The 18,005-nt window shown below is 42.3% G+C and overlaps 1 protein-coding gene across 5 annotated transcripts in view; it reads left to right on the top strand.

Annotated features, from left to right (window-relative positions):
- The window catches only part of SLC10A7 (solute carrier family 10 member 7), a 208,803-nt gene that overhangs the window by 138,129 nt on the left and 52,669 nt on the right, over positions 1-18,005 (top strand). For all 5 annotated transcript variants that reach the window (XM_039541298.1, XM_039541297.1, XM_039541299.1 and 2 more), the window contains exon 6: positions 12,875-12,910. In XM_039541298.1, the coding sequence (XP_039397232.1) occupies positions 12,875-12,910 (36 nt within the window). The remainder of the gene's footprint in view (positions 1-12,874; positions 12,911-18,005) is intronic.

Genomic DNA, 18,005 nt, shown 5'->3' with positions numbered 1-18,005 from the left:
GACATTTTCTGACTGGATTAGTAACTGGAACTGTTTTTCATTCATAAAGAGCAGGTTTCACAAAGAAATAAACAGATTCAGTTTTGGGATTATGCTTATTTCTTCCTTTGTAGTTGAATGATTTTTTCACAAACCTTTTCTCTGAGATGTGTATGTAAGAGGGGTGGATGGTTTGAGGTTTTTTGTTTTTTATTTTACACACATGCACACACTAATTATCACACCAGTGAAAGTTAAATGACTGTACAACTTTAATTTGCTAAAATCTTTTTCATTGGTATCCCGTTGATAACCTTCATTTTAGTTAAGCACAGCTAATAAGCAAAGGTTTCATATGTGTGAATTACAATTTAAATTATTATGGAGATTGAATTACAGTGATGATTAGATTAAAACGCTGTTTACTGTCATTTGGGAGGGAAAGATGAGAAAGCATTCTGGAAGAGGGTTAAATTTCATTTAGCAGAAAAGGACGATCTGCCAACACTTTTTTTCCCCCCGGAGTATCTTTTTCATTCCTGTGTTGCTTTTGATGCCTCTTGGATGTGACTTAACACTGTTTTATATAAATTTCAAAATGTGGAATCAACAATCAAACTAATTTAACTGCATAAAACTTCTCTTAGGAGGAACTGGTTGTTCTAGAAGGTCCCACAGCACCACCTAGTGTACCATCATTTCATGTTAACATAATTATTTTGTCATTAAGGTGCTAAGAATTGCATTTTGGTTTTAATATATTGCTAATATTAATTAAAAATAGGGTTTATTGGGTGATACAGGACATTTCCAAGTAAAGCAGAATTTTAGATACACCTCTACCCCGATATAACGCGACCCGATATAACACAAATTCAGATATAACGCGGTAAAGCAGTGCTCCGGGGGGGGGGGGGGGCTGCGCACTTCAGTGGGTCAAAGCAAGTTTGATATAACACAGTTTCACCTATAACACGGTAAGATTTTTTTGGCTCCCAATGACAGCGTTCTATCGAGGTAGAGGTATAGTTCATAATTTTCTTCTGCATTAAGAGGACTTTTTTTATAAAGTGGAGTAAAAGCTTTTCTCCTAAAATATATAAAAATTTAACTATTCATCTCAGTTTTCTACACTGTAAAGCAATGGTGAAAACAGATCTAAAGCTTTCTAGGTAATACTGTACATGTAGTTTACGGCAATATCTTTTGAAATGTATTTTGTTTATTGTTTTGTTATATATTATTTAAATACTTATACACAATACACAGAAATAGACAGCACTTGTATTTACAGTCAAAGACCCCTAATCCTGCAAGCTGCTTTGCATGGGTGGACCCCTGCACCTGTGCAGTGCCCCACTGGAATAATTGAGAGGTTTCTTTCTTTCTCATCCATAATGAATATCTATGTACTGTACTTCAGAGATTGTTGGTACATAAATACAGTTTCTAAACTAGCCATATATAATTATAATAAACTCATTCTGTATGGGCACTGCACAAGAAAATGTGTTTGAATAAGAACAGGGTTTGTTGAGAGCTGGCACTGTGGACTGACAGGGTACAGGGGGGAACAGGGAAAAAATTCACAAAGAAAGGAGGAAACGAAAGTGGTGTTGAGGCAGAGCAGGGTGAAGGGTGTGATAGGAGAGAATCAGAGATGTAGGCCAGGCAGAGTTGTATAGTGCATTGAAGGTGAAGACAAGAAATGTAAACTTTAATGTGGTGTTCAAGGGAGAACCAGTGAAGGGGTGCATGCAGGTTTGTATATACAGTGTGACCCCAGTCCTGGTCCAGCTGTGTTTGTGAAGGATGCTCTAATTTATGCAGGCTGCCAGTGGAACCAAGGTGCCACTATGGCAACAGGAGATAGCCAAAGTGCAGGGAAAACGTAACCAGGCCCTCTTTCCTGTGGCAATATCCCATAGACTGGCTGTAGGAACCGTTATGCTGGTTGTACTCTTCTGGAAGACCCACCTATATTGGATATGCTGACTTTAAGCAGCTTTGCACTAGCAGAACTGTGTAAAATGGCTCCATCACAGCATAGGATTGGTGCCTCTATCAATCACTCTCTCGATACTCATGCTGCCTGAAGCATAACGTTTTATCCTCTTCTTTTTTAAACTGGAATTCTCGAACTCAGTGTTATGCTTCAATCTGGTAATATTAGATCTTGAATTTCAGACCTACATTGGTTTATTATAATAATCTAAGTCTGAAATTCAATCTTGAATATTAACTGATTATGTCCATTTCATCCTTAGAAACTGCCCCTTTTTACTCAGATTTGGGGCATTTTGTTTTGTGTGTTTCATTCTGACTGTGGGAGAACACTAATGAAATATAAGCTTCAGAAATATACAGAAATTGATACTCCATCTTTATTTTTAAACTTCAGGTTTCTTACTGGTGTGTGTTTTAAACTATTACTGTACAAGTAAGAAAAAGGATTTTGAGAGTGTAGATTATGCCCTCTGCTGGGAAACTAGGCACATTATGTTTTAAATTTCTGTGGTACTTTGTTTATATTCTTACATTGGCAGGTGTACCATACTAAAACCATTCTCTTCACATTCATTTTAGGAAAACTGTATCTCTTTTCTGGCTTTAGTGGTGGAAACCAAACCCTTGATCAATGTACCAGTGTAAACCTGGACTACTGACAGTATTTTTTCATTCTCCTATTATGCTTTCAAGTGCATCTTGTTGATGCTGGCAGCACTTCTGGGCCAAATATTTACTTCTCTCACAACCCTGGTGGCTGCAGTTGGGCTTCATGTGTGTAATTGGTGGGAGAAATAATTCCTAGTGTCTAAAACTAGTTACCATCATTAAATGATAGAAGCACTATCAGTGTCTGCCATCTAATGCTGGTAGTGCTTTTAGCATCCAATGTGAATAGTAATGTTAATGATCTTCTCCCCTCCCCAGAGGAGAGCGCAATGTGCTGTCCCGGAGGATGAAAATTGTGCAATATCTGATTGGGATTGCTTGCCCAGGGCTTAATCCCACAGCCTGAAATTAAACCTGGCAGATTACGTCCCCTTTAATAAAGTGATGGCTGTCTCGGGATTGCACCTTTAATTTTACAATTCAGTCATTAAAATCCAAACATCGGTCTCTTTGGAATGTTGCCGTTACCTTTGCTACCCTTGCTACTTATTAAAGAATAATAATTGATTTAGGAAAATGTATAGTTACATTATATGTAGATTTGTTTTTAATTTGTTGTCCTGATAATGTGTAGTATGTGTTTATCGCTGTAGTCTTTGCAGAAAACTACATGCATATTAATTTTTTAAAAGAGCATAAAATTCAATTCACACATGTATTCACATTCTTATATATTAATTGTGGAGGAGTTGGATCAACTTAGTACCCTAAAAGTTGCCAGTTCATAAAGCTTTTATTTTTCCCTTTGTTCATCGTAATCTTTTGGAATAAAACAGTATGATATGCAAATAAGTTAAATGTTTTACCCTTAACTCCAAAAACAAAACTGATTGTTTATAAAATCAACAAACACATTCCTTTTAAATAACTGATGAAAAAATGTGTGGAAGGGTGTCATAAACAAATAGTTAAGGGTTAATGTCTCTTTTACCTGTAAAGAGTTAAGAAGCTCAGTGAACCTGGCTGACACCTGACCAGAGGACCAATAAGGGGACAAGATACTTTCAAATCTTGGTGGAGGGAAGTCTTTTGTTTGTGCTCTTTGTTTTGGGGGTTGTTAGCTCTTGGGACTAAGAGGGATCAGACATCAATCCAGGCTCTCCAAATCTTTCTGAATCAGTCTCTCATGTTTCAAACTTGTAAGTAATAGCCAGGCAAGGTGTGTTAGTCTTATTTTTGTTTTCTCAACTTGTAAATGTTCCTTTTTCCTGAGAGGATTTTACCTCTGTTTGCTGTAACTTTGAACCTAAGGCTAGAGGGGGTTCCTCTGGGCTATATGAATCTGATTACCCTGTAAAGTATTTTCCACCCTGATTTTACAGAGATAATTTTTACCTTTCTTACTTTAATTAAAAGCTTTCTTTTTAAGAACCTGATTGATTTTTTTCCTTGTGTTAGGATCCAAGGGAATTGGATCTGGACTCACCAGGAATTGGTGGGGGAAAGGAGGGGGGATGGTTAAATTCTCCTTGTGTTAAGATCCAAGAGGTTGAATCGGTGTTCACCAGGAACTTGGTGAAAAAGCCTCTCAAGGCTGCCCAGGGAGGGGAAGGTTTTGGGGGGACAGAAAGTGATCCAGACACTAAAATTTCTGGATGGTGGCAGCGTTACCAGATCTAAGCTAGTAATTAAGCTTAGAAGTGTCCATGCAGGTCCCCACATCTGTACCCTAAAGTTCAGAGTGGGGGAGGAACCTTGACAAAGGGGAATGTTAAAAGGTTTTAGCATGTAACTCGGGAAAATATTGAAAATAATCAACTTGGAAAACAAATAAGGAAAGTAAAGGTGATTATGCATCAAATGCAGAGATGTACAGGGAGAAAAAAGCATGGGCCCTTTGAAGTTACAAAGGGGGAGCAATGACTGGTGCAATGGAGACATCAGAAAGAGCTATTCTGATTTTAATCTGCGAAATAATACAGCAGAAAAAATTAGCATGTCAATTGAAAGCGGGAAATATTTAAATGTTAATGTAGAAGTTGGTGACCTGGTTCAGTATACCAAAATCCCGTCCCCATTTTTATATTTAAATTATGATTTGGAACAATGGACAGCATATTTGTATCTATACTGCATAAATTTTGAACAGTGTTAAAGAGTTGTACAAGAAGGGTAGTCTCAAACATACTTCTAATACTACCATTCCACACATAAACTGTTTTTACTAATGATTTTACTAACGTCTTTGAAACCATTTTCAAAAATGGTTTAACACTCAAAAATTAGAAAATGCCAGATGTAGAGTTGCCTACACAATCTTAACTCATTCCCCTTGTGCTTTTGCATTGTGATACAGTCAGTAATTATACAATCATGTACAATTTTTTCCATGGGACCCCTGCCTTTTTCAGGACGGACATACAAGAGGTCAGAATTAAAGTCTCATAAGGAACCATGATCTGGCATTACTTAATTTTCAAGAGCTTGACTGCAACCTAAATAAGGGTCTCATTACATAGTTTTTTGTATGTAATATATACTTTACTAATTACTCCACTCAAAATCCTCCTCCTCAGTTTTCCTCCGTCCCCCAAGCCCTCTTAGGAACTTAGCAATTTAGAGTTTGCAACCCCAAGCATTTTGTAGACATGAGTTAATAAATAAGTAAATTAGAGTAATCAAAAATTTTTACCCCTGATTTCAGTGGCAAGTTAGGACACTTCTGAAAATCCCACACTGTCTCTGTCTCACCTGACTCAAACAATGTTGTTGAAACCCTGGCACACTGCCTAGTGGAGATTAATGCATGGATGAGGGTTAGCTGGCCTGAAGCTTGATCCAGATAAGACTCATGTGATGCAGATAAATTAGAGGAAGAACCAGAAGATATGGTAGGGTTGACATCTCCACATTTAACTGAAGGTATGTGCCCGCTATGTGTAACTCATGATTGCAATCTGGGGTCTGTGTTGGATGATCATATAACTGCAGTGTCTAGGAACAGTTTTTACTATTTGCTTCTAGCTAAGAGATTGTGCACTAATTTCTTTTGGGTGCAGACCTTGCTACAGTTTCATGCCTTTGTCACTTCAAGACTGGCTTATGCCATGCAGTCCGACATGGGTTGTGCTTAAAGCCAAATCGGAAATTTAAGCTGGTGCAGTTCATGGCAGCATACCTAGTATGTGGTGCTTTACAGTGGCAATGCATATCGCTGGTGCTTCATGTTCTGCACTAGCTGCGTATTGGTTTCCATATTGAATTTAAGGGGTAAGGAATGGTGTCCCGAGCCTCTGTTTGTCAGAGGGTGGAGATGGATGGCAGGAGAGAGATCAATTGATCATTACCTGTTAGGTTCACTCCCTCTGGGGCACCTGGCATTGGCCGCTGTCGGTAGACAGATACTGGGCAGGATGGACCTTTGGTCTGACCCAGTGTGGCCATTCTTATGTTCTTAAAGGTGAGGATGGAGTAATTCAGTTTCCAAGCTCTTTCAGTCATTGGTCTATGCTGAGATTGCCAACAAAGTTGGCTCCCACACAGAGCTGTTTTCATTAACCTACTCCATACTAATAGAAATACTGACCATTCAGCAGTACTGTACATTGAATAGAATGATGCTGTGGTCAGAGACAAGGCATTTACATTTTTAATCCTATTATACCTCATCCCAGCAAAGCACTTAAGCAGGTGCTTAACTTTAAGTATGAGTAGACCCATTGAAGTTAGTGGGGCTACACCCATACTTAAGTGCTTTCCTGGATCAGAGCTTTGATTACCAATAATTGTTTGTTCTTTCCAGTGCTGTTTCTGAAGACAAATTAAAGACTATGTACAAAGAAAAGTTTGTTGATTGATAGTCCCCGCATACAGGTGTCACTGACTGCCTGTAATGATGATGAAAAAGGACATAGCAAATTTGTGGGCTAAGGTTTCTAAAGTCTGCCTGACTCATTGTCTCACTACAATAATGCACTACACCTCTTCCACCAAGTGCCTTTCTACAGCCTGGCCTGCCTTATACACCTCTACCTCGATTTAATGCTGTCTTTGGGAGCCAAAAAATCTTGCCGCGTTATAGGTGAAACCGTGTTATACTGAAATTGCTTTGATCCACTGGAGTGCGCAGCCCCACCCTCCCGGAGCACTGCTTTACCGTGTTATATCCAAATTCATGTTATATCGGGTGGCGTTATATTGAGGTAGTGGTGTATATCCATTAACATCACCTATTTCGTAATGATTAGCCATCATGGCTGTAAAATCTGTTATGCTACTTCCTCTTGCTATCCGGTTTTGCAGCTGATTACATGTATTGAGGATACATGTTCCATCAGAGAAGGAAACCTCTTCCAGTAACCAAGATGGGGTAATGCTATACTGGAGGAAGCAGATACAGAAAACCAATGTGATCTCTTTTTGAACATTTTCTTTGCAATGGAAATATGGTAAAATGCATCTCTCTGTACCTGTTCTCTGTTTTAAAAAGATTAGAATATAACTAGCTCTCTTAACCGTGACATATTTTGTGATCCTTACTGTAAAGAGAAGTGCATTTACAAGTTTATAATGTGACTGATTCTATGCAGAATTGTACTTTGTATCAGTGTTTCAGGTCAGGCTGTGATTTCCCTCCCCCCATCCTTCCCACTAAAATCATTGAAATATATTCAGTCAGTCTTTCACATCAGAGGTGTAAATGGATTTCTTGAAAGTTTTTCTGCAGATAGCAAACGGCAGTCACTTTACAACTTATATTCCATTATGGGCTGCACAGAGAGAGCTTAACATTCCATCCTAACTTTGAGGATGCTAAAACTGTGTAATGACCTTGCATCCACAAGGGCAGATGCTCAGATTTTGCTGGAAGTGCTAATCTACAACCTGTTTATCTCCATGCACTATGTGCTTGACAGCACTTGCTCAGAAAGTGAGGTAGGGAAAAGAGTAGTCAAATGTAGTTTTTTCTTCCTGGTGGTGTTTGTGTGCAATGGACTAGAAATGAGATATTTCCCTTTTTAGTTTCCTTTGTGGCATTCAGTAACTGTTGCTGTCAACGTAAGATTATAGTTCACCTCCTGTACTTCGAGTACTTCTATCTCTGATTCAGCCTATTAGCATTTCAGTAGAGTAACATATAAATTGGACAGTACTGAATAGCTTATCATTTTCCTATTGTTCTTTGAATTGCTTATTCTAGAATGAACCAATGTTTTGGTGTTATCTCCTAAACTTAAACCTTTGTCTATAATCTTTACTAGTTGCTTTTAAATTAGTACACATTAATTTCACATTCTGTGATATCTGTGGATTCAGAAATATACTGTTGGGTTACGAATACTTTTAAGGAGAGCTGCTTAATGAAAAGATATATGGCTTGAAATGTCCATAGTTTTAATTTAAATCTTTGCATGTGCTGGAACTGATACTATTTATCTAAGTAAAATGTTACCATCAAATAACTATTTTCTTCTTAAATATGGGCCAGATAATTGTGGGTGGCTCCTCTGAACTTCCTTGGGTACTGATTGTTTAAAACTGAGGCCAGAATTTGACCCTATAAATACTGATTGTGTAGAGACCACATGTACCTCATTTCTGAGTTTATTAAGGTCACCAGCCAGCGCTGGTCATAAAGTTTATCCTAAGAATTGCTAGAATTAAGTTTAGGAGCCACTTTTTTAACAAACCAGTCAGTCAGGAATCTGACATGTAGAGGGATATTTCAACTCCACGTCCACCTTTACATTATTATAAAAGAGGTAATTTTTCTTTATATTGTGCCTGTTTAGAATTAGCAGCAGCAGCAGCAATAGTATTGTGGTAGCACCCAAAGGAACTAATCACTATCGGGACCCTATTACACTAGGTGTTGTGCAAACCCATAGGAAAACACAGGCTCTGTCCTGAAGAACATAGTTGAGTAAGTGAAAAGGAAGGGACCACCCCTCCCCAGACTCATCAGAAGGACAGTAATTTAACCTCTTCTTACATTCCTCCTAAATGAGACTTCTCTTGGCAAAAGGGAATCCCCACGTGGTATAAAGCCAGCAGAGCTGGCTCTGTAATACCCATTTCTGGACCCAAACACAGGGGGCTTCTCTGGGGTGGGAGGTGATGTGCCCAAAGCTGATTCATGGTCCTGAACCTGCACCTCCACACATGGCGAGGAGTTAGTCAAATGTGCAGGCTGCTACAGGAGTGGGGATGTGGCCCCACCACCTCCCTGCTGTCTTTGGGATGATGTACAACCCCAGGCACATGGACAGAGCAGTCACTTCACTGCTCCATCGCAAGCCTTCTGTCTGTCTCACACAGGCTGCCCAGGATGAGGGATGTCGTGGACACCCCTCACCATGCAGTCATACAAGCCACCTTTCTGCTCCCCAAATGTTAGGGCTGGCCGGACCCTAATTCAGCACCTTAGAGTAGCCTTGTTACACCAGTGAACTGTTCCACTGGAGGAATCATTAGAGTGCAAGTGTTTTGGGTACATCACCTCCACCCCAGACAATCCCCCTGTGCCTGGGTCCAGAAGTGGGCGTCATAGAGCTGGCTATGCTAGCTTTATACCATCTGGGGATTCCTTTATGCCAGGGAAGCTTCAGATACTTGGCAGTGCGAAGTATTTGTTAGTACACAGAAGGGGAAGAGGGGGATCTAGCCCATATACTCAACGGTGTCTAATACAGGGGTTCTCAAACTGGGGGTCAGGACCCTTCAGGGGATCACAAGGTTATTACATGGGGGGTCATGAGCTGCCAGCCTCCACTCCTAACCCCGCTTTGCCTCCAGCATTTATAATGGTGTTTAAATATATTTAAAAATATTTCTAATTTATATGCAGGGGTTTCTGTCAGAGGGTTGCTCTGTGAAAGGGGTCACCAATACAAAAGTTTGAGAACCACTGGGCTAATAAAACCCTACGAGTGTGTTATGTGGCACGTTATACTGGAATGACCGTTTTACATTCTCTCTATAAAGTTGTTCTCGATAGGCCATCATTTCAGGTGTTGTAACAACTACTTTGCAGAATATCTGCACAGCTCTTATTACATCCCATGCTCCCCGCCTGCTGCTTCCTGCACCACCGATTTTGCCATCCTTGAACACCCATTTCTCTACTTCTCCCACAAACATTGCTGCATTTTCTTTCACGCTGCTCCTCACACAGGGAATGCCATCTCTGAAGTAATCTTTAAAACCATCCTTCCAGGATCCGCCTCTGCTTGTACACTCAAAACAAGTCAGCTGATAAATGACGGCTAGATTGAGAAGCCATCAAAGACTAGATATATCATTTATTTATTCCAAGAAATACTTTAAAATAATGTGCAACTCTCAAGTTAGTGCAGCTAGCCTGTTACCTTCTGTTCTTATTCCTCTTTCCCTTGTCCTTTGTCCCCTCCTGTTGTTTCTCACTTGTTGCATCTTGTTTTAAACAAGGCACTTCAGAGCAAGAACTGTGTCTTCCTGTTTGTTCATAAGTGTCTAGTTCAATAGTGTCTTCTGCTTGGGGCCTGTTGACATTGCTGTAATACAAATACACCATATAAAGAGAGAGTTTTATATTGGATTTTAACAGCTTTGAAGAGCCAGAGTAAAGCTGAATTATGACCCAAAAAAAATTACCAAAAAGGGAGCACTGCTTTTAACTTGTATTTTTCACTTGGCTGAAACCAAGAATAGGCGGGAAAACTATCATTCTAGATTTGTATAAGTGGGTTGGCATCTTGCCCTTGGAAAATACAGTCGAACCCATTTATCTCGACCTCGGTTAACTTGCCAATCCTATTAAGTCGACGTTTTAGAAGTGGAACCGCCAAACTCCCTCTTTGTCTTATGGGTTTCTCATCCGTTATGTCGATTCGCCGAACCCTAATATCTCGAGCCCGGCTCCCTGCGTCCCCGACCCACCGTGTCCCCAGCCGCGCGCTCCCCGGCTCTCCAGCCGCGCGGTTTCCCAGCCGCCCGCTCCCCGCGTCCCCAGCCGCCGGGCTCCCCGCGTCCCCGACCCACCGTGTCCCCAGCCGCCCGCTCCCCGGCTCCCCAGCCGCGCGGTTCCCCAGACACCCGGCTCCCCGCGTCCCTGGCCGCCCAGCTCCCCGCGTCCCCGGCCGCCCGCTCCCCGGCTCCCCAGCCCCGCGGTTCCCCGCGTACCCGCCCGCCTGGTCCCTGCTTCGCCTGCCGCCCGCCCGCCCAGCTCCGCCGCGGTCCCGCCGCCCGCCCGCCCGTCCGCCCGGCCCGCTTCACGCCCGCCCGCCCGCCCGCCCGGCCCCGCATACCCGGTCCCTGCCCGGCCCGCCCGCCCGGCCCTGCATACCTGGTCCCGCCTGCCGCCCGCCCGCCCGGCTCCGCCGCGGTCCCGCCGCCGCCCGCCCGTCCGCCCGGCTCTGCCGCGCCCGCCCGCCCGGCCCGCATACGGACCCTGCCCGTCCCGCCCGCCCGCCTGCCCGGCCCGCATACCTGGTCCCGCCCGGCTCCGCCCGCCCGGCCCGCATACCCGGTCCCTGCCCGTCCCGCCCGCCCGTCCCGCATACCCGGACCCTGCCCGTCCCGCCCGCCCAGCCCGCATACCTGGTCCCGCCGCCTGCCGCCCGCCCGCCCAGCTCCGCCGCGGTCCCGCCGCCGCCCGCCCGGCCCGTTCGCGCCCGCCCGGCCGTCCCGCATACCCGGTCCCTGCCCGTCCCGCTTTGCCTGCCGCCCGCCCGCCCGGCCCGCTTACCCGGTCCCGCCGCGCCCGCCCGTCCGCCCGGCTCCGCCGCGGTCCCGCTTCACCGCCCACCCAGCCCGCATACCCGGTCCCTGCCCGTCCCGCCCGCCCGGCCCGCGCATACCTGGTCCCGCCGCCTGCCGCCCGCCCGCCCGGCCCGCTTACCGGTCCCGCTTCACGCCCGCCCGTCCGCCCGGCTCCGCCGCGGTCCCGCCGCCGCCCGCCCGGCCCGCATACCCGGTCCCTGCCCGGCCCCGCCCGCCCGGCCCTGCATACCTGGTCCCGCCGCCTGCCGCCCGCCCGCCCGGCTCCGCTTACCCGGTCCCGCCGCGCCCGCCCGGCTCCGCCGCCCGGTCGCCGCCGCCCGCCCGGCCGCATACCCGGTCCCTGCCCGTCCCGCCCGCCCGGCCCCGCATACCTGGTCCCCGCTTCGCCTGCCGCCCGCCCGCCCGGCTCCGCTTACCCGGTTCCCGCTTCGCCTGCCGCCCGGCCCCGCTTACTGGGTCCCGCTTCTTTGGCTGCCCGGCTCCGGGTCCCCGTCCACGGCCGCCCGGCCCCGCTTCCCCCTCCTGCTTCGCCGGATCCAGCCACGTGCAGGCAGCGCGGTAAGGGGGCAGGGAGGGGGTGCGGGGGTGGATAGGGGTTTATCTTGATCATTGGTTATCTCGACGCTGTTTGGCAAACCCCTAGGCCAGCGACATAACAGGGTTCAACTGTATATAGAGTTTGTGAGTGGGTCTCATTAATAGAATCTGATAAATATTGGGAAGAAAAATAATCTTTGTTTACAAAAGAAGTTCTAAGTGGGACTTGTGAATGAATATGCATTAAATGACAAACTGCTTTTATTAAATCATAAGAAAATATTGAAGTATGACAGAGGGTGAGGGAGAAGTACCACTCGCAGCTATGAAAGTGAAGCATGTCATGTTAACTCCCAACCCAAACAATTCATTTTAAGATTTGCTTTCATGAAACTTAAAATCTTGTATTTTGTCCAATCATGAGCCTTAAACCTGTTCCCTGTCAGTGAAGAAAACAAATCTTTTGCCTGTCTCTGCCTGGGGGATGTGGAGAGCTGAGGTGGTCCTGTGTGACTAAATTAGATGAAAGACTTGCCTTCCTCCACTGAGACATGGAGTCTAATCAAGTGAAATGAGTTTTGAGATCTCAGCTCATTTCCTAGGGGATATTAGTTTACATTACAAAATCAGGACACCTAATTCATCACAGCTGATGGAGCTTTTGCTCAAGAGAGGACCATGAATTAGGCAGCGTGGGACTGAACCACCTGTCTCCCTGACAGGAGGGGCAGCTTAACCAAGTGAGAGTACAACATATTGGTGGGGAAATCTTCACAAGATATTGGTCTGAACTTCTATACTGTATTGTGTATATTTTGAGAAAGGAAGTCTTCAATCTAAAAAGGAGAAAGCTTTCCTTTCTTTATCACTTAGCCTCACTTTAATTTAACAAAATTTCTATATTTCCATGCATCAGGGTTTAAGATGACAAAGAGAAGATTCTGCTTTCCTGGCTAATAAAACGTTCTTTTATTTCTTCCAGGGTATCGTTATAACTCCACTGCTACTGCTGCTTTTTGTGAGTATTTTGATATTAAGACTCTAATCCCTTTTTTAAAGTAACTTACCACTTATTAAAAAGTATACTTTAAACCAGAAGTTTCACTGATTTTACATTGTTTTGATACTCAAAAGGGGTTGTGGTCAGTATTTGGGATAAACTTCTTCCTAACTGGTAATAAATAAAAATGTGTCACAGAAAACACAATGCCAACTGCTTCCTTTTATAAGGGGGTGTGAGCCTTCTCATCTGACAGTATCACAAAAGCTTATGCTATCAGACATGCTGAGCCAAACACACATGTCTGCAATGACAAAATGCTTACCCCGGTAGGAGAGCTATCTTATAGCATGTGCTGGGGTAGCATGGGATCATAATGAGCCAAAATGGGCCTGAAGCCTGTTGACTGTTTGACCAGGTAAATGCAGTCTTACATTTGGGCAACTAAAACCTATGGGTATTTTTGTGTTAGAGGTGTGTGAGAGATTGGAAAGGGGATGACAAATTACTGAAGCCATTGGGCACCACTAACAAGAATCTTGTTGACTCTTGTTTGTTCAAGTCTTACTCAGTAGTTGGTCATCAGTCAGGGCCTTGGTTTCTTACAGTTCATGGAAGCAGACAGAGATCTGGTTCCAAGTGATGTTTATTAGTCATTACACAGGAAGTGACCCTGTAACAGGCTGGCAATGTTTCCCTGAAATACCTAATATCAGTTAGTAGGTGTTGATTCTGCTGGCAACAGGATACATGGGTTTCACTGAACCACTGAGGTATGTTGCTCTCTGGGGAGAGGAGATATAGGACATGGGCTGAGCAGTCCTGAGGAGCGGCCACACCTATCACAAAGGTTCAAGTTGAACTTTGTTGTCTTGCTGTTAATTTCTGTATTATGACAATCAAACCCCCGGAAGGGGTTGTAAGTATGGACTCATGGTGTGAGTACTGTGTTTTAGTGTAGGTTATGAAAGACACCTGTTCACAGAAAGGGGTGATCTGATTTCTTGATACGGAAGAAGGAAGGAACTGCTTCCAGATGGTCTGCTACCGCTCTCCTCATTGTCTGCCCCTCTTCTGCTCTCCCTGATAGATGGTGATTCTTCCAGAGGGATGGAGTTACAAGACCAAAATCCCATTTTAAAAAGACAAACATTTGGTTTTATTACCTTGAACATGAGCATGTTTTTCACTTTCTAAGTGATGTCTTGAACCCTTGTACCCTGACTGAAATAGGATGTTTTTGAAACAGAGCCTGGGGGAAGGTGCATTTTTTCATAAAACTTGAAATTTATTTAATTTTTCAATGGTACAACTTTTGAAACAAGATAAAGGCTTGATTTATGTCAGTGACATCTCTTTATGGGCAAATAAAAGATTAGGTAACAAAATATTCCAGCCATCTAGTGGTCAGCTGTAACGTTTTTCATCTTGTATCTCATCTTCTATTTCATCTTGTAGCAAGTGGTAAAAGTCTCTAATGTTCAAGAAGAAATAGGAGCCATAGAGTAGGCATATGTGCTTCCAATCAGTGCTAAAGATACTAGTGTAATACAGTGCCACTTAACTGTGTATTATTTACCGTACTATTTGTAGCACTCTGAGCTGTTTGCTCCCCTGAAGAAAAAGAACACTAATTCACTTCTTAACAAAGCTCTAAACAAAATGTGTGGCTGCACTAAAATCTGCAAAAGCTGCAGATGCTTTAATTATCACAGTGTCCAAAACACGAGCCATGATTCTGTGGGATTTATTGATGTGTAAAAGTCTTGTGTGTGACAAGGGATGATTTGTCCTTTGATACTTTATTCATATTGGATGGGATTTTCAAAAACTCGGCATCAAGGTAAAACTCTCATTGACTTCAATGGGAGCAGAGTTAAGCCAACACTGGTTGTCTTTATGTTGACTTCAGTGGGCACTGAATGGTTTTCAAAAGCACTTCAATGGGCTTTGGATCAGGCTTATGATGCATGCTAGTATTAATAAAGCAATGGCCATGCTCCAACAGAGTAATAATACTATCATTAGAATACTAATAATATAGTAATAATATTTACAAGACTACCATAAGCTCTTTAAGGCAAGGCCTGTATGTGTAAACAGTGCCTAACGCTTTCTGAGTGCTACCAGAATACACATACATTATTATTTATTAACTTGTTCTTTTGTTTTCTTTAGATAGCTTGGCCCTAGATGGTCATGGTTTAAATTTCACCACCACCACCCCTCAATGTTCCCCATGTTAATTTCTGACAGTATATAATGTTTTGAACTGCTTGACTGACATTTACAAACAAAGTAATGTAATCATGAGTCATTTTAACAAAGTTGTTAGACATGTTGAAGTACACAAATGGAAGAAGAGTGAAAGCTTGTTATAAATTATACATTTCCTGCAAATAATTTATTTCCCTAAATGAATGGTGTTAAATATAAGATTGCCAGTCACATTTCTGAAGAGAATACTTCTGCTACCAAACTTGTTATAAGTTTATTTAGCAAAATGGTCAGAGATTTGAAGACTGATTTTATGAAACCTCATATATTGTACCCTCAGTTAGCAGACTTTATCTTTGTAGGTACTCTTTGTTAGATTTTAAAGGATTGCAACCCTCATAAGTATCACTGATTACCACTGTAATAGGAAGCTATAGAACCTTGACTTCCAGGTGTATTAAACACCGGTATTGTTGTCCTCATTATAACTTTTATTTTTAACACTTACAATGTTGGATTCCCAGAGATGCTGTTATGAAGGGGCAGTGTATCATAAACAATACATAATTAATATTCACATTTGCATTCATATATGTGATGAGCAGAAAAGGGTTGAAACATAAAGCATTTTAAGATCCATTGGTTGTAAGTTAACATGGGAATATGCCATTCTCCTTTCTTTGCAACATTTTGCAAGGTTTTATGAAAGGGATATGGGACCCTATATACTAGAGCACACATGGCAAGTTCCTATTCTCCTTGTGTCAGGTTAGATATTTAAATGAAACCAGTAGTGGTAGTACAAAGTAATCAAGATTTTTAAACTGAAGAGCCAAGTTTTTAAGCTGTTATTTAAAAATATATATATTCAGGAAAAAAAGTAAGCTAGGAATTTTCATAGACCAGAAGAAATCTCCTTTTGGGGGAATTTCTCTACTAATGATGAATAATTGTCACAATGTAGAATTTAGAGAGTTTGTAGTTTAATTCCCCAGGCTTTGTCCCATCATGTGGGTATGGAACAGTACCTTATGTTTACAATTATCTTATTACTTTGTTCTCTGTTTTCAACTAATGTATGTACTTTTCCCAGTAGCAGTAATGATACTACATTTATTATAATCACCATTCATCTAAATGGATTGCATAGTGCCTTACAAACTTTGCTATCTGGTTATAGAAGCTGTATCCCTTGCTGTGAATATTGAAATAACTGCCACCTCCTCTCAGGTGAAACAAAGTACATGTTAATAGCACACAATAACAATGAACAGTTTGTTAGGAAATGATGAACAATATGTAGTGAAACAATGGAGAGAATTTAGGTAAACAGAATGTAATTACTTGAATCCCAAATCTGGCACCCCTACTCAAGATGATTAGCACTGTATTTCTTGAATAGGGTTTTTTTTTTTTTTTTTTTACTTGCAGAGTACAATTCTACTTAACATGAGTAAAGGTGCAAGAATCAAGCCCTCAACTTACAATTTGGCTGGAATACTAAGGCTAACACCTATACTCTTGTGAATGTTCATTATTTGAATTCTAAAAAATATGCTGCCATTGCGAAAGCATCTGGGCGCATTTATGTTAATAAAAGACAGTTAAACAAATTGTAACATCATGCTGTGAAGGTAATAGTGCTGTGATCTCTTTAATAACCTCAAGTTGTCAGCACCATTGTTGTTATGTCTCATCTGAAAGACAGAAGCACAGCGCCCTGGAACAATTTTAACTACATCATCACTCCCGTGTCTCCTTAAAATATAACATCATTAATACAGTGTGTGTGTGCTGTATGTTTATATTTGTGTCTATATCTTTAAGGGCTAGACTGTGTCTTGTAAGCACTGTCCCAGGTTGGGAAAGAGCTGGATGCCTCAGGGAACCAGTCTTTTGGAACTCCCCTGGGAGCAGGGAGAGCATAGCTTTGTGCCACAAGTGCGATGTTCTATATGAAAATGGTTCTGCCTCTCCTCTCAGGGCCCCCTTGGGATGGATAGCACCACTATCCTCTCTGGTCCTGTCCTTGGATAAGTACATGGACTTGCAGTTATGCTCAGCTGAGGAGGTTGGAAGCTCCTTATATTTCCCCTGCTCTTAAGCCCCTATTCAGGGGTAGAACAATATAGCTCTGAGATTTTACTTTGCTACAATAGTGCAGGGATACTGACATAATAAAACATAGCTGATTAATCACAATGTATTTGGTACCACAGTATAAAAAATCACATAAATGTTTATGAAAACAAAATATTACTTTGTTTACTTTTTGCACTTTTTTATGGTATTACATTACAACTCTGCCATGGTCTTGAAATTGTTACCACTATTGTGCATGAATGGATGCTAGGTACTCTCTTTAATTTATGGAAGTATAATTGGTTGGATAACAAAGTAACAAATACAAAGATGTATGAATCTATATATCTTTACTGAAGTCCCCAAAGAAATGTTGGGCCAAGTGTGTATTTGACATTCTTGTGTACGTCAGTCTTCAAAGCTTGCCTGCAAAACCACTTAAACACAAAATGTTAAAAAAGCCCTTGCAACACTCATGTACATTTGTGAAAATATACTTAGCAAAACGCCATGTCACTGTCATGTACTACTTCTGTATTTGCCATACTACCAAAGGTGATTACCATGATACAGATGTTGAAATAGAAGCTTTTCTACTTCCTAATCAGCTTGCTCATTCTACTTGATTTATTCAGTGATTTTTTTCCCTAAGTTCTGTATTTTATATCAGTCATTTTGATGGTGTGAATAGTGATGCTACAAGTATCAGAATATAGCATAACTGAAAGAATCAAGACTTAGTCAAGGGGAGAAAACTTCAGTTTAAACAACATGGAGGAAAGGACTACTGAAAGGGAACATGAGTAAAACTACA

Source organism: Mauremys reevesii, linkage group 5 (genome assembly GCF_016161935.1).
Source record: "Mauremys reevesii isolate NIE-2019 linkage group 5, ASM1616193v1, whole genome shotgun sequence".
NCBI lineage: Eukaryota > Metazoa > Chordata > Testudines > Geoemydidae > Mauremys > Mauremys reevesii.
This window is presented reverse-complemented; position numbering and strand designations above follow the sequence as displayed.